The sequence below is a fragment of the Glycine soja genome, chromosome 8 (genome assembly GCF_004193775.1).
Source record: "Glycine soja cultivar W05 chromosome 8, ASM419377v2, whole genome shotgun sequence".
Taxonomy (NCBI): Eukaryota; Viridiplantae; Streptophyta; class Magnoliopsida; order Fabales; family Fabaceae; genus Glycine; species Glycine soja.
The window spans coordinates 1,443,980-1,467,022 of NC_041009.1; the positions used below are offsets into that span (position 1 = coordinate 1,443,980).

Consider the following 23,043-nt stretch of genomic DNA (forward strand, 5'->3'; position numbering starts at 1 on the left):
TTTTAAGAAAAACATTTATTTCATTCTAGTTATATGTAGTCGCCCTATTTAAATTAAATTAAATGAAATGAAATTAAAAAGTCCAAATGGTAAGACTAAAATTCCCCTCATAAAAAAAGAGAAGTAAATTTCTGTCCATTACTCATTAACACATTTATTATCACCTTCACTTTTAAGTTTTAACCACTTTTTCTCTCTTATACCGTCCAATTTATCCTATACTTAAATATAAAAAAAAAACACATTATTGAAATTCAAATGTGATCTTGAGTAAATGAGGAAATAAGCGATAAACTGAATTATCAATTATCAGAGTTAAAATCTAAATTCAAATACTCAATAAATCATTATCTTTATATTAATATATAATCATAACTAATTAAAAGAAAAAATCACAGAATATTAAAATTAAAGTAATCTCGAGTAAATAAGAAAATAAGTGATAAAAGTTATCTAAATTCAAAGTTTTGTTAATTAGTATAATTTATTTTCTCGATAGGTTAAGATTTTTAAGAAAAGAGCAATCATATTTATCCAACTAGTTAGCAACTAATCACGTCAACATGTAAACACGAAATTCATTTTACCCTTGAAAGGAATAGGCATGGCAACAAAGGTGATTTTTGCTTACTCCACCCTGAATCTCAAAACCCTCTCCCACCCCTGCCTTGAAAATCAATGGGACCAAAAAATTTCCCCATGCCCCCGATTGGGGTTGGTTTTTCCCGCCCCACACCTGCTCCCGAAAATTCATTGAAATATCCTGTTAAAAATTTCAATCACTACATAAAACATATAATTATCAATAACAAACAATTAACATAAATTTCAAACATTCCACACAAGATTCAAACAAATATCAGATGTATGTAACTATAATAAAATTCCAACATTAGATTTAGTTTTCATTCCACCAAAATAAAACTAGCCACACTCCTAATTCTTCAATCATTGGTTGTAGTATTCATTCCTCCAAGTGGGTAGTAAGACCACTTCTCATCATATCACTTGCATAAATCATAAATCGAAATTTTAATATAAAGAAGAAATTGATCATTCTAAAATTTACATTCTTATATGGCATATACCTTCATCATCTGAAGCTATCTCATTAATCAAAGTAATACTTTGTACAATAATTTTAGATTTCAAAATACCTTTATCAAATTATGAAGTACAAATTAGGGTTTGGTTCTTAATATATATATATATATATATATATATATATATATATATATATATGTGTGTGTGTGTGTGTGTGTGTGTGTGTGTGTGTGTGTGTGTGTGTGTGTGTGTGTGTGTGTGTGTGTGTGTGTGTGTGTGTGTGTGTGTGTGTGTGTGTGTGTGTGTGTGTGTGTGTGTGTGTGTGTGTGTGTGTGTGTGTGTGTGTGTGTGTGTGTGTGTGTGTGTGTGTGTGTGTGTGTGTGTGTGTGTGTGTGTGTGTGTGTGTGTGTGTGTGTGTGTGTGTGTAATTTAATAGGTGCGGGGGCGAGGGTGTAGACGAGATGGATATCAACATTACCAAAACCGTCCTCGTCCCTGAATTTGAAATACGAGAAAAATCAACTCAGACTTGAACCTGGTCAACTGGATTTTTTCCCATCAAAATCAGAGCAGATTTGGACAAATGTCCATGGGTGCAAGAAAGCTTTTAAAAGTTAGGATTTTTTTTTTTATAAATTATATATATATATATAACATGTTGCCTTTACAAACATATATGTTATTTTAAATTTTAATATATCTAATTTGTTTGGTCAATATTACCCTTTTAATATAGTGACATGGTAACTTTACTTTGAGCTAAGATATGATTATTCACTTGTACACAAAAACATTTTGGAAGTCTTGCGTCTAGGTATAGACTTTCAATCAACATGACAACACTTGTGGCCTAGGCTATTCAACATTTGGGTCAGTGTAGCCTCTACACAAATTGGACTTTAGGCATTTTTATTCTGACAACACTTGTGGCCTAATCTAAAACAAAAACCATATATTCAGATTCATTCCCAAGAAAACTCTTTAAGTTTTTCATTCTTCCAAGTGTTAATGAAATTGAACAAAACTATCTAGAGATTTTCTGGTAAAGACCAATGATAGATAGTTACGAAGATAAAGTATGTAAATAAAATTAAAAGAAAATTATTTTTTCTTATTTGTGAGGATCAAATACAGAGAAATTTTAATAATGCATGTACTTGTTCAACCAATTCAGTTAGATCTCTTTGACAAAGAAAAATAATTTAAGATAGTTGAGAGAGAATTTTTTCTATTAATTGAAAGAGTGTGTGAAATGTATCTTTAAACAAGAGGGGAGATAATATTGTATATTAGTATGCAGCACAATACAGTCGTCTTTACTCTTTGCGTCGGCCTGGCCTGGTGATATTGGACGGTGTGATTTTCAAATTCGTGAATGGGCTTGGACCAAAAATGGGCGATGCTATTCGCACCCCATGATTGCTCTTTACACGGGGAAGTCCCCTACGACGTCGTACTAGTGTGTTGGGAAAAGGAAGGACATATTATCAGGTAGCAGAAGAAACAGGGCGATACGACCTCCAATGGAGAAAACGCAACACATTAGACGAGTACATTTCTAAAATTCAGAAGACGTAATGCCCTTTCGACCTCTTCTAGAGCCACTTTAACATTTTCAATTCAATAATTAAATTATCATTATTATTATAATAAACTTTACCTATAAACGCATCCATGCCTTCCCCTTCAGGTACCCAACTTGTAGTGCAAGAGTATTCGATTTGATTGATTGTATTACAGTGTCATTTTCCTTCATAACCGATTTCTATTTTATGATTGTGCGCAACAGTTCGCAGACTCACAATGGCCGCAATATCCAACTCCTTATCACTGAAGCACAGTTTCTCTCTGAGTCGAGCTTCTCCTTCTTCCTCTTCCATCAAATTCAAATTCAGAAGATGTTACGCCGCGTTCGCCAATGAGAATCGCGAGTACAGCTTCTACTCATTCGACACTGTTTTTCTCTCGCTTTCAATTTTAGTTAGTTATTACGCGACTTTGAATTAATTTTCGTTTTTCTGATTCCGCAGGTACGTGATCGTTGGCGGCGGAAATGCCGCGGGATATGCTGCGCGCACTTTCGTTGAGCATGGAATGGCTGATGGTCGTCTCTGTATTGTAACCAAAGAGGTGATCTACTTTTTCTAGCTTCACCGTGTCAATTTCTGTTTCTTTACACACACATTGAACGTGATCTATTTTTCCTGTTGTTGTTTATGATTTTCAATTCAATTCGATGAATCAGCCGTATGCACCTTACGAGCGTCCCGCTCTGACGAAAGCGTATTTGTTCCCGCCGGATAAGAAACCAGCACGCCTTCCTGTAAGAATTTTTTCCTCATTTCCTCAAATATTCTGAAACTAAACAAAACCAAGATGCAGTTCTTTAGGTGCTTTTAGTGTTGTTCTCCGATCAGGATTGTAGTTTAGTTTGTGTTGCATTAAAGGTCATTACAGGTTACTGAGGTAAAATTCCAATTCTAATCAAAGGATAAAACCAAAAATTATATTATTATGCTATCATAGCGGTTCTGTATTGTTGTATCTTGTCAGTGATACTTGTTATATTGCCTTTTTTAGGGTTTTCACACTTGTGTTGGATCCGGTGGAGAGAGGCAGACTCCGGGGTGGTATAAAGAGAATGGGATAGAGGTACTCTCTTTTACACTCTTGGAATCATTTTGCATCTGATTTTATCAGGGGAGAGTGGAAAATTTGTCAAGATTGCTTTGGTTACACTGTTAAGTGTGCTGGTGATATAGTGGACATAGGATTGCTCAAAATAGAATAATAAAAACTTCATTTGATGTAGCTGTGTGAGGCAGGAAACAGTTCACGTACTTTTGCTTCTCATCCATTAATGCTATCAAGTTGCTGAATTTCGTGCTGTTGGTTTTCCTGTCCAGATGTTGTATGAAGATCCAGTAAAAGATATTGATATTGAAAAGCATACTTTGACAACAAGTTCTGGAAAACTTCTGAAGTATGGTTCGCTTGTTATTGCTACAGGATGTACGGCATCAAGGTATCAGTTTGTTTACATTAGTTTATTAGTTTATATAAGAAGTGGTGCAGAAAATCTAAGTTGTTGACTATCTTGCTGTTAGGTTTCCAGAGAAAATTGGGGGAAACCTACCTGGTGTTCACTATATTCGGGATGTTGGAGATGCCGATGCACTAATTTTATCGTTGGTAATTCATTCTACTCTCTAACATGACTTGTTTTTTCAATAATTTGATTTATTTTTACATTTGAGTTGGAGAATCTCTTGCAGTCCTTACAATAAAAACTTCGTACCCCATTGCCCAGAGGCTCTTCGCTATGCGAAGGTATGGGGGAGGGATGTTGTACGCAGCCTTACCCTTGCATATGCAAAGAGACTGTTTCCGGATTCGAACCCATGACCAACAAGTTACCAAGGCACAAAATAATTTGATATATTGCTATTCAAATTATACTTTTTTCAATATAATGTACATTGTTTTCCCTTTTAATATATATTATCGTGTCATGATCTTTCTCAAGCATTCTTTCACACAGCTTGAGAAAAATTGCAAATTCTGTATATTTGCTGCTATGATTACTTTATTGAAAAATGTTGATTATTATGTTTACAGCAAAAAAATAAATAATAATCAGACATGCATTTTGTTCCTGGTTATGATTTGTTTCTTTTGTTTTTAATTTCCAGGAGAAAGCAAAAAAGGTTGTAGTTGTTGGAGGTGGTTATATAGGAATGGAGGTTGCTGCTGCTGCTGTTGGTTGGAAACTTGATACAACAGTATGTGTTTTTCCTATATCCTTTTCAATATCTAGTTTCTGGTTCAAGATGCAAAGTTCTTGTTCTGACCTCCATTATTACCTGTTGTTAAGGTGTTCATCTATGCTAACAGAAAATTTTCATTTTGGTCCCCTCTGCATAAAGCTTTGATAAATCTTGCATTAAGTAAATCTTACTGTATATGTTGAATAGTGAAATAATAATAATAATTGAGACATTTAGGTCTTCCTAGTAACTTAATTTGTTGAATTGCCTAGGTTACATCAGGGCATGGTATGACCAAATGACTTCCGTTACTGTTTATGCCTGTTCACATTGCTCTACCTAGGAGCCTGATTATTATCATGCTTTCAGCCTCATTTCTTCTAATTTATGGTTCAAATCTGGATAAGCAACTGTGACTAGTACTGATAGGAGTTAAGACATATGCAAGGATACCTTGAGAATCCAGACATATGTTGTCATTAAACTCATATCTTTACCTTTAAGATTAATTATCCTTTTGTGATGTTTTTGACCTACTGACTCACTAATAATATGTATCACCATAAAAAGTAGATCATATTCCCAGAAGATCACCTTTTGCAAAGACTGTTTACTCCTTCTCTTGCCCGGAGATATGAAGAACTCTATCAAAAGAATGGAGTCAAAATCTTGAAGGTATTTACTCCTTCCCTGTTCTTCTCTCTTTCTTCCCATTATTGTAACTAGTAAGTAGTAACCAGTTTGTTTGATTTTGTGTTTGTGTGCAACTATTATATTCTCTAAACTTTCCTCCCTTTTCTCTATTTCTTTTAAATCTTAAATTCACCAGGGTGCTTCCATAAAAAATTTGGAAGCTGGTTCTAATGGACATGTAGCTGCTGTGAAACTTGGAGATGGATCTCTTGTGGAGGCAGATACGGTAAATTATATTTTATTTACTTTTCAATATGAATATCTGGAGGTCATTTCTTGTTAAAAAAATAATTGAGTTGTTAGAGAAAGCGTGGAGATTTTAGCTCTACGTTAAACAAGAAGGGAAAGGGATAAAGGAATCAAAAATTATTTTTTCCTCTGGTTCACAGGTAATTATAGGCATTGGAGCAAAACCTGCTGTGACTCCCTTTGAGAGGGTGGGCCTGAATACAGAGGTTGGTGGTATACAGGTGAGGCCAATGAATAACAATAACTTGACAAAAATTTTAAAGATGAGGAATTGCATGAGTAATTTTTCTTTTTAACATCACCAACGATAAGAGTCTTACGAAATCGCTGTTTTGCATGGCCATCTGTCTCTTCCCTTTTTCGTGAAGCATATGTTAATCATCAATTTTGGGAGTCCATGCTCTGTTTGTTAGAGATACTCACATTTGCGGATGAAATTTGGAGGGAGGCAAAAATAATAGGTTGAACAACTTTGTCTAAATGCATCAGTAATTTGTATTTCAGGTTGATGGTCAGTTTCGGACAAGCACTCCCGGAATCTTTGCTGTTGGTGATGTAGCAGCTTTCCCTTTGAAGGTACACTATTATTTACCTTTGCTTGAGTCTGTGAAGCTTAGATACGGGATACGACACAGATACGGCGATACGGCAATTTTTAAAAATTATATATATATATATATATATATGAGGGAAGTAGCATTTTTTTATTTTAAAATTTCAATTTAAAATATTAAAATTAAAAAATTCAGAAAATGGTTCAAGCTGTATTGGAGCTGTATCCCAATATAGCTTGAGCCGTGTCCCCCCAACCTAAGCTGTGTCCTAGCCGTATCCAAGATGTATCTGTTATTTTATTTTAAAGAAAATAAAAATATTTCCAATACTCCCCGAATACGTATCGGGATGTTATCGGTGTCTAACACCAGTATGTTGACCATTTTGGAGTACCAGGGATTCACCGGCTTGAGTTGCTTTTTGTTATGTCATTCTAGGAGCATTCACTGTATGGTTTAGATAAATGTTTAGGCAAAAAAAGAGTCACTTGATCTGATCATTGAAGTAAATTATGGTTCCCTTTGGATCAATTTTGAATACCATATCTAATCCAATCTAATCTTTTACAATTTGCATTGGATTGGTTATGTGGTTTTAGTTTTTGTTTTCTGGAGACAACACACGTCAATAAAAAATCAAATATTTAATCAAATGTAATAAAAAATTATTCAAAGTATTAAATATCTCACTGTAGGTCACAACATGGTCCAAATTGTAAATCAATAGTTAAAATAATAAGTTTTCTAAAAATATAAATACATGTTCATACATAAATTTAACAATATTCTTAGAATTTAGGCTTAAGGCCTAACTCAACCACAAAAAATTAGCTCGTAAGATAAGGTCTTTCCAAGTCTTATAAGGATTACATAGATTATATCTCTAGTAATTGTATCAAATACATGCAACAAATTTTTATTACTTCTTGTAGACTTAGACTTGTCACTCCATATCTAATATTTTGTGTCTTTTAGTTCTATTTATGAAAACATATTCTTCAGTATAAAGCATGTAAGTTATATAATAAAAAAGAGCAAGAGATACGACAACAATATAATAATTTCGAGAGATAAAAATACAAATTTCAAGCTAACTACTAAATTAATAAACTTATGAAATATTATTATAATCAAATGTGATTTTGTTAACAAAACTTTTGAGAAAAATAAATTGTTATAGTAATTACATAAATATCTATTTATACAAATATGAGCAGTATAATAATTTTGTAAATAAAATTACATATATACATACAAGTTTGACTTGGTATGGGATTGGATTGGTTTTGGAAATCACTTTTGAAATCCAATAAAAAAAGTAAATTTATTTCACTTTATTTGCTCTTTGGTTATTTTATTATAGGCTTTTTAGTTTGGTTTTTGTGATTTGCATTGGATTGGATCAGTTATAAACACATTTTCTTAATTTTTTGTCATTTGTGTTTCTGGGAAACTGGACAGATTTATAATCGTATCTCTCGAGTGGAGCATGTGGATCATGCCCGTCGCTCTGCACAGCACTGTGTGAAAGCATTACTCAGTGCACAAACTCACACGTACATTGGATTATATGTTCCTTCAATTTATCTTTGGAGTTCATTTTTTTTTTCTGCCTCGCTGATTTAGCTGAATTTACTTAATGATTTTCAGGTATGATTATCTTCCATACTTCTACTCGAGGATTTTTGAATATGAAGGAAGCCCTAGAAAAGTGTGGTGGCAGTTCTTTGGAGACAATGGTAAGTATTAGTTAAAAAATAAATAGCATTGCCTTACCTTTTCTTTTCTTTTAATTTTTTAATTTCTCTCCTATTGCTCTTACCGTTTATTTTTCTTTGGACAGTTGGAGAAACAGTTGAAATTGGAAATTTTGATCCTAAAATATCTACCTTCTGGATTGAATCTGGTAATGGATTTATATTTTTATTTTTTTAAGTTTCCCTCCTTTTGTTTAGATATGTGGGTTTTGTGCGAGCTTATGGGATGATGCTTGCATGCATGCATTATGTGTATCTTTGAATGCATATATGTGCTTGTTTGATCTTTGAATTGCTGTTACTAAGAATTTTATTACTTCATGCTGCACAGGTAAGCTGAAAGGAGTTCTTCTTGAAAGTGGGAGCCCTGAGGTACTTGCCCCTTCTTTTCAACATTTACAGTGTAGTAGATATTAGAATTATTATATACACGTATTATACATACTAGTGTTTTGAAAACCAGGCTGAACCAACACTAATAAACTGGTCAAGTATCTGCTTCAACTAAATCACCGGCTTGGAGAAAAATTGGTCAAAGAACCGTAAAATCGGTGAAAACCAGTTTACAACGGGTCAATGACAAATGTTTAGTAGAACATTTTTTTTTAAAAAAAATCTTATAAAAATGAAACATTAATGTAAAATATTAGTCATTTTCTTTTTTATTCTAGATGTTAACTTGTTATTGTTAATTAATATTGTTGTTAATTATTGAAACTTAAAAAAAGAAAATAACCCTACTTATTTCTTTTGCCCTCGTCTGGTTCTTGGAAAGAGAAAACCTAATGCTTAGTTTTTCGTTTTTTTAACTCAGGAATTTCAACTCCTGCCTAAACTTGCCAGAAGTCAGCCTCTGATTGATAAAGCCAAACTTCAAAATGCAACATCAGTGGAGGAGGCCCTAGAGATTGCTCGGGAATCCTTGCAAGGCGAAGCTGCTGTCTAGTACCGATCTTGGTAACATCATTCTGTAATTTATCTTCTCTTACGGCCAGATTATCAGTGACTATCTGTCATCATCTGAGTAGGGATTGCTCCTATAAGAGAATAATTTTCATTATATTCTCAGTCACCTGACATTAGTAATGGTTTTTAACTGGAATGTCTAATTTGGATTTGATCTGGTGCCATAAGGTATCCTTGAATTTTCTCAATAATTTAAGATAGCCTTTGCCTTTACACGTTACTTTTATTTTCCAGCAATGTGATTTTTGTTCTTAACTTACTACCTACAACCCTTCTTCTGAAGGGCCTCCTGTAGGGAATTCTGTCTGCAGAAAGAGTTGTCTCATTTAAAATTTCAAGCCTGGACCTAAAAAGGCATATTTTCTCTTGTAATTTTTTGACTTTGGGATATAGGATCTAATAAAATTCGGTTGATGTTTGGCTTTTAGTTCAAAGGTCTTAAATGCCTATTTTAAAAAGTAAAACTGGAATTTTTTTTTTAATTTCCAGTTTAGTTTGATTATAAACTTAGTTTTGCTTCAATTTTGTCTTTGAACTCAATTTGAAATGGAAATAAATGGAAGTTTTTTTTACTGAAAATAAATGGAAATTTAAAATAAATGAAGTTCATTCAAAACTTTAAATTGACAAACATTAATCTAAACATTATGCCTATATTTGGAAATGCCTATTAGTACGTTCAATCTAAAAGTTATGAAAGAGATTTTTTCACGAACAAACGTTGAGCATGCGACGTGACCCAAACAAATGTATAATTATTGAATAAAGTATGTGGGTTGTAAATTTCTTGATACATGTCTACCTACGGATAAAAAAATATGTACGGTTGTTGAGTATAATTGGCCAGTAGATAACTGCTGCAATGAATTTCTCTCTTTAACGGTGCTGTAAGTGGACAATAAGGCCATTGTTTTTTGGTTTATTTTGGTGGATTGAAAATTTGAGTAAAAAAAAGGGTTTCTATCGGGGTAAAATTTTCTGCACTCCTACTATTGCTTTCTGCCCTTCCTATTTGCATTACAAGGCTTTCCATAATGCAATGGGATATACAAATAGCAATAGTGAAAGTGCAAAAAGCAACAACCCTTTATTGTTATGCCGTGCTCTTCTGAGGGTGTCAATGGGCACTACAGGTTAAAATCAATTGTATCCCAATAAGCTTGAGCATGGCAACTCAAACGTTTTTTCAATTCTCAATCTTCAACTTTCCAAATTCCTTTAAAAAGGCTAGTCAAGAAAAGAGAAGAAATCATCAATTACATGAAGAGTTATCATAAACTATCACAAATATTTACAGATACAAAACTAACTAAAGTCTAAAACCATATGCCAAGAAATACTACTCTTTCAAAATTTTAAGTGACATTACATTCTTTCATTAACTACAATTATAGTGTAATATGAAACTTATCATATCAACAAATGAAAGTGAAAACCATTAATTAATTTTAATAAGTTTTGACTGCAGATCTATTATATGAAAATATACGAAATAATTTTACCATAAAAGAAAATAGTTTCGAAATTTCATGACTAGCCAAGATATTCTTATCCCCAATCCCGTGAACAGTGGAGAATTGTTTTGAAAACATCTATTTGAAATAATGAAAGAAAGTGAATATGGTCAAAACCCATCAACGAGTGGGCTTGAGGAGTCCATAGGTAGAACTAGCAATATGGGTTAGGGTTTCCACACTTTTCGGCTTTTTTTGTCCTTTACCGTTCATTTTCATAAAAAATAAGAAATAAGTTATAATGTATTTATATTATAATTTATTTTTTATAAATGAAAACGGATGTAGTACTGTTATAATATTTTTAACAAATCCTTCAAATTCAAATAAATGAAATTTGCCTCGACACTGAAAGTTTTATAATGTATACATGAGCGGGGACATGCCTCTGCGTAGCAGAGTGGAGACATATGCGTCCATAGGTAGAACTTCTTTATGAGATTTCCATACGTAGAACTAGTATTAGGTTTTTTATTAATTTTTATGACCCTTGACTTTATTCTTATCATATTAATTTTTACTATTATATCTTCTTCATGTAGAGTAAGAGATATGATCATGTTTCACTATTTAAAATTTTTTAATTCGTCGTTGCACATAAGTATAGCACTCTTGTAATTTTTTTTTAATTTTCTTCCAAGAATAATCTTAACAAAATGGTTTCAAAACTTGCTGCTAATTCTTTATTAATAAATTATTTGTAAGTGTTTATTTGAAGTCTTTGTCAATACTGTGACACATGGTGACCTTAAAATAAAATAAAAATATTTTCCCTATACTTTCTATTGAAAAATATTAAATAAGATAAAATCACCTTTTTGTAACATATATCGTTTATAATGCACAAGCTTAAATACTTGTTCTCTTAACTAAAAAATAATTTTTTTAAAAAAATTAACAATTAAAAGAGAGAATGCTGATCTTTAAAACAATTTGTTAAATAATGTATCATTTTCAATAGCAGAGGCAGCGAAAGAGACGAACGATTTTAATACCATTTTCTTTTTACATCAGAGTATTAAAGGCCATCAACATAAAGAAACAGAGCTTAATAGTACTTTATTTATTTTCTATATCTGAAGGTGCGTGCGTGCCTTTTTTCCATTTATGAGAAAATTCCTCCAGAATAACTTTTAGCATGTGTATATATTCCATAGAATAAACATTTATTTTTGTATAATTTATTTCTAATAATTAAACATTTAAACATATAAAATTGATTATAACTATATTTTGTAATATATATATATATATATATATATTCACATTATTTTGATTTTAAAAAATTATTAAAATTCAATTTAAACATAAAGATAAAAATGTAAAATTACAAGTATAAGGACTAGGGAGTGAGAGTCTTGTATATCCTAATCTTACAGTATACTATAAACTATAAATACAAATTCTCTTGTTAGTTGTTCTTTAATTATCTAGTCAATTGTTTTGGTCCAAGGAGAAAAGTGAGGGGATATAGCGTGTAGAACATGCAGCATGACGCATAATATATAGCAGAGACGAAAGACTTGGTCAAGGCTAGCTTTCCCCTTGAAAGGTCGAAGAATTTGTTTGGGAGGGGCCAAACTCTTGCGTCAATGGTTTATTGGTTCATTGCTGAGCACTCTTTTTAACTAAGAAGCCACTCCTTTGACTTGTTATATTATATAATAACATCATTGTTAGCCACAATTAAGGGTGAAGTTGCATTGCATATTTCTCTGCTTCTTCCTTCCACAACACCTTATCACTCTTCACTCTTCATTGATCGTCAACACTTAGACCCAACAAGTGTAAATGAAGGTGAGATTTCCCCATCTTAATGACACTTCAGTTTCTTATATATGCAAGAGCACACCACTTACTTGATCTTCTGTTTCTCTCTATTGTTATAAATTTATGTCCCTTTCTCATTATTCTTTTATTCTTCATTTAAACAAGAAAGACCAGTTCAATCCCTCTTTTACCTTTCTTTAAGCAGATTTTGATATTTATATCCCCCACCCTACTCTGTTTTATTACTATATGATACCCATTTCTAATTTGTTTCATACATATTATTTAATTTAACTATGATAGTTGGTGCAGATTATTGCATAGTATATATCTCAGTTACAATATAATTTGGCATCTCTTCTTCTCCTAGCTTAGCTTCATTTTTTTTCAAGAGAAACTAAACACTTCACAGAAAATGAAAAAAATAAAATAATAATCAAGCTAAACATGCTTTAGTAACTCATTAAAATCTGTCTAGTGATGAGAAGGTTAGATAATTTGGTTTAAGTTCAAACCTCGTTGTCACCATTGTGAAAAAGAAAAACACGTTTTAGTAGAAGTTTAAATGTTAACTATGGTGATTGTTATTTATTTCCAGACTGTTTCTATCGTTTCTCCAAGTGTGGTCCTTTTGTTTTGTTGCAGAAAGTGGTGGTGAAGTTGGATTTGCACGATGACAAAGCAAAGCAGAAGGCGATGAAGTCGGTTTCTAGCATATCAGGTACTGATTTAAACTAGTCATATAAAACCTTATTTTCATCGTTAACTTATAGAACTGTAATTCTAATTTTGATGAAAGAATAATAATAAAACCACATGGACATTTTTAAGAGAATCGAAACTAAAATAACTATATATTATGGAGATTAGAAATTGATTTAATCCTTTTATTAATATTTTCTCCTCTGCTTCTATTTAATTATGCAAGTAAGATAATTTTTATGTCAAATTTGAATATGAAGGCATCTATTCCATCTCCATGGACATGAAGGAGAAGAAACTGACTGTAGAGGGTGACATAAACCCTGTCAATGTGGTGAGCAAATTGAGAAAAACCTGGCACCCAGAAATTGTAACTGTTGGGCCAGCAAAAGAGCCAGAGAATAAGAAAGATCCAAATCAACAAATTGAGGAGCTTGTCAAGCTCTACAAAGCATATAATCCCCACATGACCACACACTATTATGTTCAAAGTGCTGAAGAGAACCCAAATGCTTGTGCTATTTGTTGACTTCGATGTTTGAGAACAAACACAAGTCATGTTTGTTAATCATTGGTGAATTCCATGGCACCAGAGATATGAACCCAAGTCATGGATGCTTTCTGTGTAAATTATATTTTGGGTGGTTGATTGAGACATCCAGAGGATTAATGATGTATCAAAATAGGCTATGAAGGTTTTGAATGCATAATAAGTAAATTGATGTGTGAATTGTGGAAATATGCATATTATTGTGCTATGTGTTACCAATTTCTCATTTAAAATTGTGTTATACTTGTCAATTGGGACTTTATGTAATGTATTCATGAGAGAAATTCGACTCTACTTTATGTATAGATGCTGGGTGACATTTTGGACCGTCTTTCTTGGGACAAGATTGAATTGTTGAGCACAGGGTTATATCATCTAAATCAAGATATGATGACGATGTTAAGGATTTTTATATTAAGAAGATTAAAAAATATTGATTCGTGGTTTTAAATTTGTTGGCAAAACCAGTGGCCTAATAATATCCAGAGGTAGCTTGCGGCTGGAAGCTTGTCTCCTTGATTAAGAAGTCTTATGGTAGGGTGGCCTCAAAAACCAAAGGGTAACTTGAAATGTTATGCAGTATTTATTTTGGTATAAGCCGACGGTTCCTTTTTTCAAATATTTAACTTGATTATATATCCAAGACAAATAATCTTACACCACCAGTTGGTCCACACCTTCGATAATGAAAGTTATGTGGTATATAATGAAAAGTTTTTTTTTTATTATTATAAAAGGGACAGGGACACCTTGTTTTCAGTTTATTATTTGTTTTTAAACATTAATTTTAATTGTTTCCTGTACAGCCGTTTAAAAATAGAAAGTAAAATAAAAATAGTGTGATAGTATTATAATTAAAAATAAAGGATATTTTCTCAAATTGTCGTATGAGAGGGGCTTGTAAAGTCTTAGCTAGTCTTTGTAGAAATTGTTGTGCGACTTCGATTTTCTGTGGCAGTGCTGCTACGTAGCTTGACCCATTTAGGGTCACCAAACTAACCAAAATATTTAGATATCCAGGATGCTACGCTAACTGCCAAGTTAAAGCTTGAGCTATTGGTTTGTATGGTAGTACGTACTATATATATTCACACCTCTGTATATCAAGGACAATTTTTTTTTTATTAGAAACAAAATATTTTCATAATTGAGATTAATTCTCGAAATATAAATATTAGTAAGGTGGATTTTTCATCTGGTTTTACACCTGTCTTCCAACAAAATCTTATCTATATATACGATTAGAAAATGAAATATCTATCCGTATATTTAAGGAATTCAAATGTGTTGAATCATTTTGATATATCAAACATGCTATTAATGAGTGTGTCTCAGCATATGTGTGTGTGTGAGAGAGAGAGAAATTAAGAAAAGTATGGTGAATGAAATTTATTATCCGATAAATGTTGATTCTGATTCTATCATGAGCTTTGGCTAGTTTGGTACACAATACAGAAGCATGAGAATGGGGTATGGTATTGTTGTAATTAAATCCAAAAATAATAAAATCTGTTGAGCGTGAAGTAGGTCCTGAAGCTAGTGACTCTTCCAGACAAAAATCATTGAAGCATTGCATCTAGCGTGACCTTGGGCACTCTCCATCCGATGTATATACCTAACGGTGAAAAGTTAGCTTCTAATTTTTAATTACAACAAGCTTTCAGATAATTGCTGTTGGTTTAAAGTGCAGATTTTGGTAATCACAAGAAGTAAAACGAATTATCAATCCCCTGCTTACGTAAAAGATCCTTCAACTCTTGTAACTAAAGCCTTTTTTTATTAATGAGAAGATACACTCATCTATGATGTAATCCTCTCTAAAATATGTTATCGCTATTATAATAATCAGTGGTGATTTGATATGTCCAACATAAATTCATGGCATGAAGAGGCAACCATCTAAATGCAAATTAGCTTAGGTCACATCTAATTATGTGATAACTGCTAAATAATTGTATTTTGATAGTAGAAAATAAGGCAAAATTGTCTTTAAAAATAATTATTTAGCAGTTATTTGCGCTTAAATATTAAAGAATTGATGTTTTGTTGAATTTTGGCTGCAGATATAAAAACTGGAGGTGTCACAAGCAAAAAGGCCAGAAAAATTGAAGAAAAGAAAAAAATCTGAAGCAGGCCCAACCCAAGACGCGCGCTGAGCGTGCGTCACGCGTTAAGCCCATGATCCAACAGAAGCGCGCGCTAAGCCTACAACACACGCGCTAAGCGCGCGATCTACACGCGCTGAGCGAGGGGGTGTCGCGCTGAGCGCGCCTACGAAGGCCCAAAGCCCACTTCAGCAGCTATAAATAGAGAGTCAGACCAAGGGACAGAACACACCACGACAGAACCCCCTCTCCTAGGGGTTTCACTTACTCCCTTTCTTTCACCCCTTCCCATTGTAAAACCCTTGGCAGGCCTAGAAGCCAATGTGATGTATGATGGACTCTTCATTATCAATGCAATACCAGGTTTTTTTTTTTCCTATTTTCTTTTCTGTTTTTATCTTGCATACTCATCTTTATATTCTGTTAGGGGTTAGACGCTCGGGAGAGGATAACTTCTAATAGAACAAGAAGAAAAGATATCATAATAAAATCATTGTTAGGCATAGAGTCAAAACAAATCTAGAATTAGAACTTCATGCATTTTATCTATTGAGTCTTTGCAAAGGCATTTGGGAGATAGATAAGTAAAATAGGCTTGTCATCGTGAGGCATAAGGGGCATAAAATCACCTGAATTGGTAAAGAAAAAAATCATAAACTCATACATCCTAGACAGACAAGGCAAGTCAGTTCCTAACACTATTTTATTTTGAATTTATCTTTTATCTAAATCTTTTATTTTTTTATCTTTTATCTTTTTCTTTATCTTTTAATTTTATCTTTAATTCTTTTATCTTATCTTTTCTTTTCTCTTCTAAGTTTATCTTTAAATATCTTATCTTTTCTTTACTTTATCTTCTATCTTTCTTTATCTCTTTCTTTATCTTTCATTTTAAATTCTTATCTATTGCTTTTAAATTGAGTTTGCATTAATCTAAGTACAAACAAAATCCCTATGGATTCGACACTCGGACTTCCGAGAACTTTACTACTTGTGACGATTTGGTGCACTTGCCAAAGTCTTAACATTATGCCATGGTTTGCTTTCAGTAATTCCCGAAACCTGCAGGGGATACAAAGTGATGTTATTCATTACGGTAATTCGAACCAATGTCTAACTAATCTTTAATTCCAGCATCAAACCTTATCCTATGAGTTTGTGATGACCAAATACAAAACAATAAAGCTCACCAGCTACCACATTGCTTTATATCTTTGTTAATTAGTTGCATATCTAGTTAAGTCTGCTTTGGACATTGTAACGCTATACTATAAACGGTAGAGATTTGATTATGTTTTTTCTCCATACCATTTGCATATGTCTTTTGTGTGTACGTACTCTCAAAGGAGCTACCTACGGCTGCATTTTAAATTTGTAATATCAAAAAGCACAGGCGTTAAGTTATGCGTAGTTGACAATGCAAAGGAGACATGCTTTTCTTCCTTTAAAGTTTAAAGTAAAGTACAGTCTTCTTTTTAAAGAAATTCACTTTTCTGAGATATTAACATGTATTACACTTTAAAATATTTTAATGTACATTTGAACATTTAGGGAATTTTTTTCCTAGTAGTTTTCAACATCATAAGCCTTCAGTTTTAAACTTGCCATCAACTTTGAGATTTTAATATATAAATTTGGGTGGAGTTTCAAAATCGATAACAAAGATGTATAAAATTTCATTTCATTTTCTATAGACTTACAATTTGAACTAGTTATTGGTGACATCAAAAGTTGCTTGAAAAAAATAAGAGTATTCCTAGAATTGAAGGGAGCATCTCTTACGAGAAGGGAACATAATTTACCTATTATTTTATGTTTACTTGTAAATTTGATCATTTTATTTTTATTATTTTACAAATTTTATTAACCAAGTTTTATTTTTATGAATTTTACTACCTAAGTTTTCAACTTTTGTGTATTTTAGTATCATTGGTGAATTTTATTTTTTACTAAACCAGTTAGTTTCAAAAACTATTTACAAAAAGTAGATAAATTTAACTTTTAACACCGATTGTATTATATCTAATGTAGAAAAATGACTTTTTACATTGGTTATAATCACACTTAATGTAGAAAGTCATTTTTTTAATCGGTTATAATCATAAAGAATGTATAAAAATAAAAAAAATGTCTCTTTACATAATTTTGTTATCAATGTAATGATAAAATGTAAAAAAAATCAAAAAATTTAATGATAAAATTTGTAAAATATTAAAAGTTGGATAATAAAATTTGTGAAATAAAAATTTAATGATAAAATCTATAAAATTATGAAAGTTGAATAATAAAATTCACGGAAATAAAACTTAAGGATAAAATTTACAATTAACTTATTGTTTTATTCATCATATTTTGATCTGATTTAGGGAGCTTCCAACCAATGTTTATCAGGTAATAATTTTTTTCCTATCATATAGTATTTAAAGTTTTAAGTCTTGTCTTTGTGTTTCTTTTTATTAACAAATGTTAATTATTAATTTTTGTTACAAATATTAACGGAAAGATTTGAATCTGCGACCTCTCCACCTTCCTTCTTCCTTTACCCTTTACCCTCCCAACAATAATTCAATCTTATACATGTAAAATCTCATCTTTGCACAAAGAAGATAAAAATGTGTCAAGTCTTTTGTACAAAGTGGAGTGTTATGAACAATTTTTTTTCCATTCAAGAATCAACGTGCCCTTAAATAACTGAGAATTTGGCAAATGAAAAAATTGCTTTTTTTAAGTCATTTTACGATATCAATTTTGAAAAATATTATATAAACACCTATTATATTATTTAATACCTAAAGAGAAGGAGAAAAAAATATAATATAATTTATGATATGATAAGAAAAGAAATATTAAAAAAATGAGAAGTGTTAAAAAACATTTAAAATAATAAGATATTTATGTATTATTTTATGTAAAGAAAAGAAGGTGGGTAATGAATACCCTTTATTAACAATTTATTCATAGTCGACCTTACAATTACAGTACAAGAATACAGACTTCTTCTGGACTCTTCTAACAAACCAATAACCTTACCAACTGTATAAACTTTTTTCACCTTGAACCCAATATTTGGCAAGTGAAAAAAGAAAAAATGCCCCTAAAAATTGAAGGGGCATGCTTCCAGCAGCACAAGTTCTATGACGCAAGGCAAAGAGACTTTGATGTTGTTGGTAACAAAAACAATATCAGGAGTTGTCTGTTATTGTTGTTAGAAAGAACAAAATCCAGCACTTATGTACCTTGCCAAAATAACAAATCAAAGAACCAAATAATCATCGTATATCAGTTACTTCTTCTGAGATGGTGCAGAGAAATATGGCAACTCAAATTGTGGCTTTAACCAAAGGGGACTGAGGTATAGGGGAGTGAGGTGACATCATGATATCATCAAACCTTCTGGTTTTGAGGCTCAACCTCAAGTTACTGTGCCAGCAATGTTTCTTGTTAGGAACCATGACCTCCTTGTTTTGAAGCACGAAGGTTCGAATTCTTTGCAATGCAATTTGCACAGCCATATCATCCATGTTGGCATAGCACACCCTAAACCACCCTGGCTCAGTGCAATGGAAAGAAGAGCCAGGTGAAACATTGATCTTAACCTCATGAATGATCACTCTCCAAAGCTCCATTTCAGAGTCAAGCGTTGGCTTCTTGAGAAGTTGCCTTAAATCCATCCACACAAAGAGACCAGCATTGCTTTGCAAGCACTTTATGCCAACTTTGGCCAACCCCGAAGTGAAAACTCTATGCCTTTGTGCCAACCTTTTTGCACTCTCTTCCAGAAACCTTTCCACAAACTCATCATCATTTAGCATTGATGCTAAAAGATGCTGAGTCTGTGTTGACACCAACCCAAAGCTTGACATTTTGCGTGCACAATTGACCACAGCATCATTGTAAGAGTATATGATGCCAACTCTGAAGCCAGGGAACCCCATATCCTTTGAAAGACTATAAACAATGTGAACGAGGTTGCGGTCACATTCGATGTCTGTGTCTTCCTCTAGTATCTCAGCAATGCTTATGAAACTGGGACGGCTAAAAACTGTTGCAGAGTATATTTCATCAGATACAAGATGGATACGCTTCTCATTGATGAAGCTCACCACGGTTCTTAGTGTGTTTCTGTCCATGACTGTGCCTAATGGGTTTGAAGGATTGGTGATGAGCATGCCCTTTACTCTAATGTTATCCTCTTTGGCTTTCTCATACGCATCTTCCAATGCTTGCTTTGTCAACTTGAAATTGTTTGAGCTATCGCACATAACTGGAACAAGTTTAATTCCTGTTCTCCACCTCAAATCCCGGTCAAAACTGCACAAGGAAATTCAGCTTCTTATTAGATAAAAATATTATGTAGATGTCAATAAAATTAATATATACTATATGGCTAAATATCAAATAATGTTCTTGGTCAAATTGCTATTCAATTGTGGTGTAAATTTGACTTTTATTTAAGGATTTTTTATTTTTGGATATGCTCGTTGACTACTGCCAATAGATGAAGGTTGAAACTGCAAAGTAGTGCCATCAAATCTCACTATCCTGGTTTCTAATTCAGAATTCCACTTTGTGGGGGCTATATAGACCCTCATGGAATGCTAAATTAATAGAAAGGCAACTCAGTGGCAATCAAATTTACTTTAATTGAAAAACGAAATGACACCCGTAATCCATACTTCATCATTTTACTCAAAATTAATAAATGAAAAATGAAAAAGGAGCGTGAAATTGAATAGAATAGAATACTCACCCTGGATAATAAGGAATTGGCACCAAAAATGCGTCACCGGGGTCTGCCAAACAAAAGGTAGTGACTTCGTGTGCTCCAGTTGCTCCACCGCTCATGACAATACGATCAGGATCAAACGTGACTCTGTTTCCTCTTGTTCTACCCATGAATTTAGCCACAGCCTGTGCAAATTTTCAATTCACGTTTAGTTTTTTGTGTGTAAAATATTATCACTAGTTAAACTCAACTAGTTAATTTATGGACAAAATGAGTGATATGATCAAATTTCACATTATCTTATTGTTACTCACATTTCTGAACTCGGGTAGACCATGATAATCCTGAAAGTTAGCTATTGCCCTGAAATCATTTATTCCTTCTGGAGTGCAAATGGAGGCCTCTGGGTTATTCAGTATCCAATCTTCAACCAAATCAGAAGTAAGCTGCGAAAATTTAAGATAACTGAATTCATTAGAACTTATTAACATGGGAAAATAATTTAATAATATATTGTATATATATTATTATCCTCCAAATTTATGCAATTGTGGTAAGTTATCACAATTGCATGACTTTGGAAAGAAAACTTTATATGCTATATACCTGATTCTCAGCAAGACCCATTTGAATAACCCCGTTAGGATTCTCTTTGGGATGAAAGGGGTTTTCATCATAAGCCTTCCATCCATCAAAATATGGGGATGCTTCACCATGTCCATCTCCGATGGCCATCTTAGACAACAATTGAGTTTGGTTCGCAGCCATCAACCCCATATAGTCTATGTATAATTGTCCTTAAAATATAGTGTAGCAAATAGCAATTCACCAATAAAAAGAATATAGTGTAGCAATGTAATGAAATCAATCAAATCCAAGTCAGGGAGGGAAGCCTTTTGAGTGTGGTTTGAAATATGCTATGAATAATTTACGGAGGAAATGTTTAGTGTCTAGCAATGAACAACAACACCGAGAGGGGTGCTTATTTATAGCATGTAGTGCACAAATTCACCTTGACCTTCAGAGAGAGGAATATCTTTAGTCCAAATAAAATGAAGGTTCCCACGAAGGAGAGAAGAGTTCAACATCAGCTATTATGCTTCTTAGGTTTGAAAATTAGGCAGTAGTTGGTACGCAGACAGGACCCACTATTAATTAGAAATAATTGTCCTAGTGAGAGCTAGCAAGATGCCACTCGTAATATTTTTGTCAACCCAATGAGAGAAAGAGAATAGACTTTGTGCACATGCTTACATAAAGTTTAGTATTCGAGTCCAAATTAAGTTGGTATACAATCATAATTCTTACACGTATATTTCTTTGTATTTATATAATTATAATTAGTTTCACTTCATTATTTATAAATTTATACTAGTTCTATTAATCATTATACTATAAAATATAAATGATCTGGTCCTCATTATTTTACACAGAGACATCTTTTATTATATATTTTTTCTTTATAATATGTGTTTTCCTCATTATTCAATATATGTTTTTTTTAAAAAAAATTAAATGAAGATGAGAGTGTTTTAAATCTAAATTTACATTCAAAGAACCAAAAACGGAAAACTCACTACTACCTTTAATTAAATTGTCGTTACGATAACTTATTATATGTTTTGATTTTTTTTTTCTGATAATGACTTGTTTAATTTTGATTTAGATAGATGTTATTGTTGATGAAGAAAGACATGCATAACAAAATACTTTTTCAATCAGCCATGGATGTGATCCGCAGTAATTATCATCAATATATGGAGCCTGGAGGGATTGCACAAAAAAAAAAGAAAAAGATTTGACGTACTTGTAAAAACTTTTTCCCCCGTCAAATAAAAAATATGCCACAATAATTGTATGAATGCTATTAGGAGAATTGTAGAGTGTAAAATTTATTGCCCCATATTTGGAGAAGACGTGTATCAACACTAAATTCTCCGTGGCATTTCATGTCCCATGAGAAGAGAGTATAACCTAACCTCCACTCGCAGCAACTGAACTAACTCTCTATATACGCGGAACAAACTCTATACTAATACTATACACGTGTGGTAGGAAAACGGAATTAATTTTTTCAGTGCACAAAATATTTGCTGGCGAAAAGTGTATCGAAAAATAATATGTTATTACAAAAAATTAAACTGAGTTTGGAGGTTCCCATCACTTAAACCTAACAAAGTATTTGTTGTTGGGTGCCAGGTATGTGCTGCTCTGGTCGGCAATGGAAGGAGTGGGGACGACTGAGGGCCATTCAAATAATTACTATTTTGTTTTCTTTCCAATATAGAGGAAACAAGATGATTATGGAAAAAGATAAATAAATACCCATATGGAAGCTGGAGTAGCTGAATTGACAAACTTTTGGTTCTGTTTAGAACTTCCAAATCAAATGCATGATTTATGAAACTTCAAACAACCGACCAAAATAATCTCATGCATGCATATACATAAAACATGTTATCGACAATCCCCTAGACTTATTATTTTTATATGCTGGTATTATATTAGATGAATCCCTTGGCATCACATACGTACATCATAAAAATCATTGGTATGGTTTTATATAATTACCAATTTGTTTTTATTTTGAATTATTTTATTTCTAGAAAATAATTATTTTTAATTTTATTGTCTTGTTCATTTAGA

General features: G+C 32.5%; 3 protein-coding genes across 3 annotated transcripts; 2 read left to right on the plus strand and 1 right to left on the minus strand.

The window, feature by feature from the left end:
* Nucleotides 1–2,563: 2,563 nt before the first annotated feature.
* Nucleotides 2,564–9,402, plus strand: LOC114421044 (monodehydroascorbate reductase, chloroplastic/mitochondrial). The gene is made up of 17 exons (XM_028386813.1): nt 2,564–2,734; nt 2,834–2,975; nt 3,075–3,174; nt 3,290–3,367; nt 3,625–3,696; nt 3,951–4,069; nt 4,152–4,236; nt 4,737–4,826; nt 5,385–5,486; nt 5,641–5,730; nt 5,894–5,974; nt 6,258–6,329; nt 7,769–7,863; nt 7,958–8,046; nt 8,151–8,213; nt 8,396–8,436; nt 8,879–9,402. Exons 1-17 carry the CDS (start codon nt 2,719–2,721, stop codon nt 9,008–9,010), a joined length of 1,467 nt encoding a protein of 488 aa, XP_028242614.1. The 5' UTR covers nt 2,564–2,718; the 3' UTR covers nt 9,011–9,402.
* A 2,613-nt stretch (nt 9,403–12,015) lies between these two features.
* Nucleotides 12,016–13,897, plus strand: LOC114423153 (heavy metal-associated isoprenylated plant protein 39-like). Its single transcript, XM_028389782.1, has 3 exons — nt 12,016–12,341; nt 12,960–13,035; nt 13,277–13,897. Exons 1-3 carry the CDS (start codon nt 12,336–12,338, stop codon nt 13,543–13,545), a joined length of 351 nt encoding a protein of 116 aa, XP_028245583.1. The 5' UTR covers nt 12,016–12,335; the 3' UTR covers nt 13,546–13,897.
* A 4,673-nt stretch (nt 13,898–18,570) lies between these two features.
* On the minus strand, nt 18,571–21,414 carry LOC114421046 (1-aminocyclopropane-1-carboxylate synthase-like). The gene is made up of 4 exons (XM_028386814.1): nt 21,004–21,414; nt 20,712–20,843; nt 20,422–20,582; nt 18,571–19,982 (listed from the first exon to the last, which is right to left on the minus strand). Exons 1-4 carry the CDS (start codon nt 21,172–21,174, stop codon nt 18,992–18,994), a joined length of 1,455 nt encoding a protein of 484 aa, XP_028242615.1. The 5' UTR covers nt 21,175–21,414; the 3' UTR covers nt 18,571–18,991.
* Nucleotides 21,415–23,043: the final 1,629 nt, after the last annotated feature.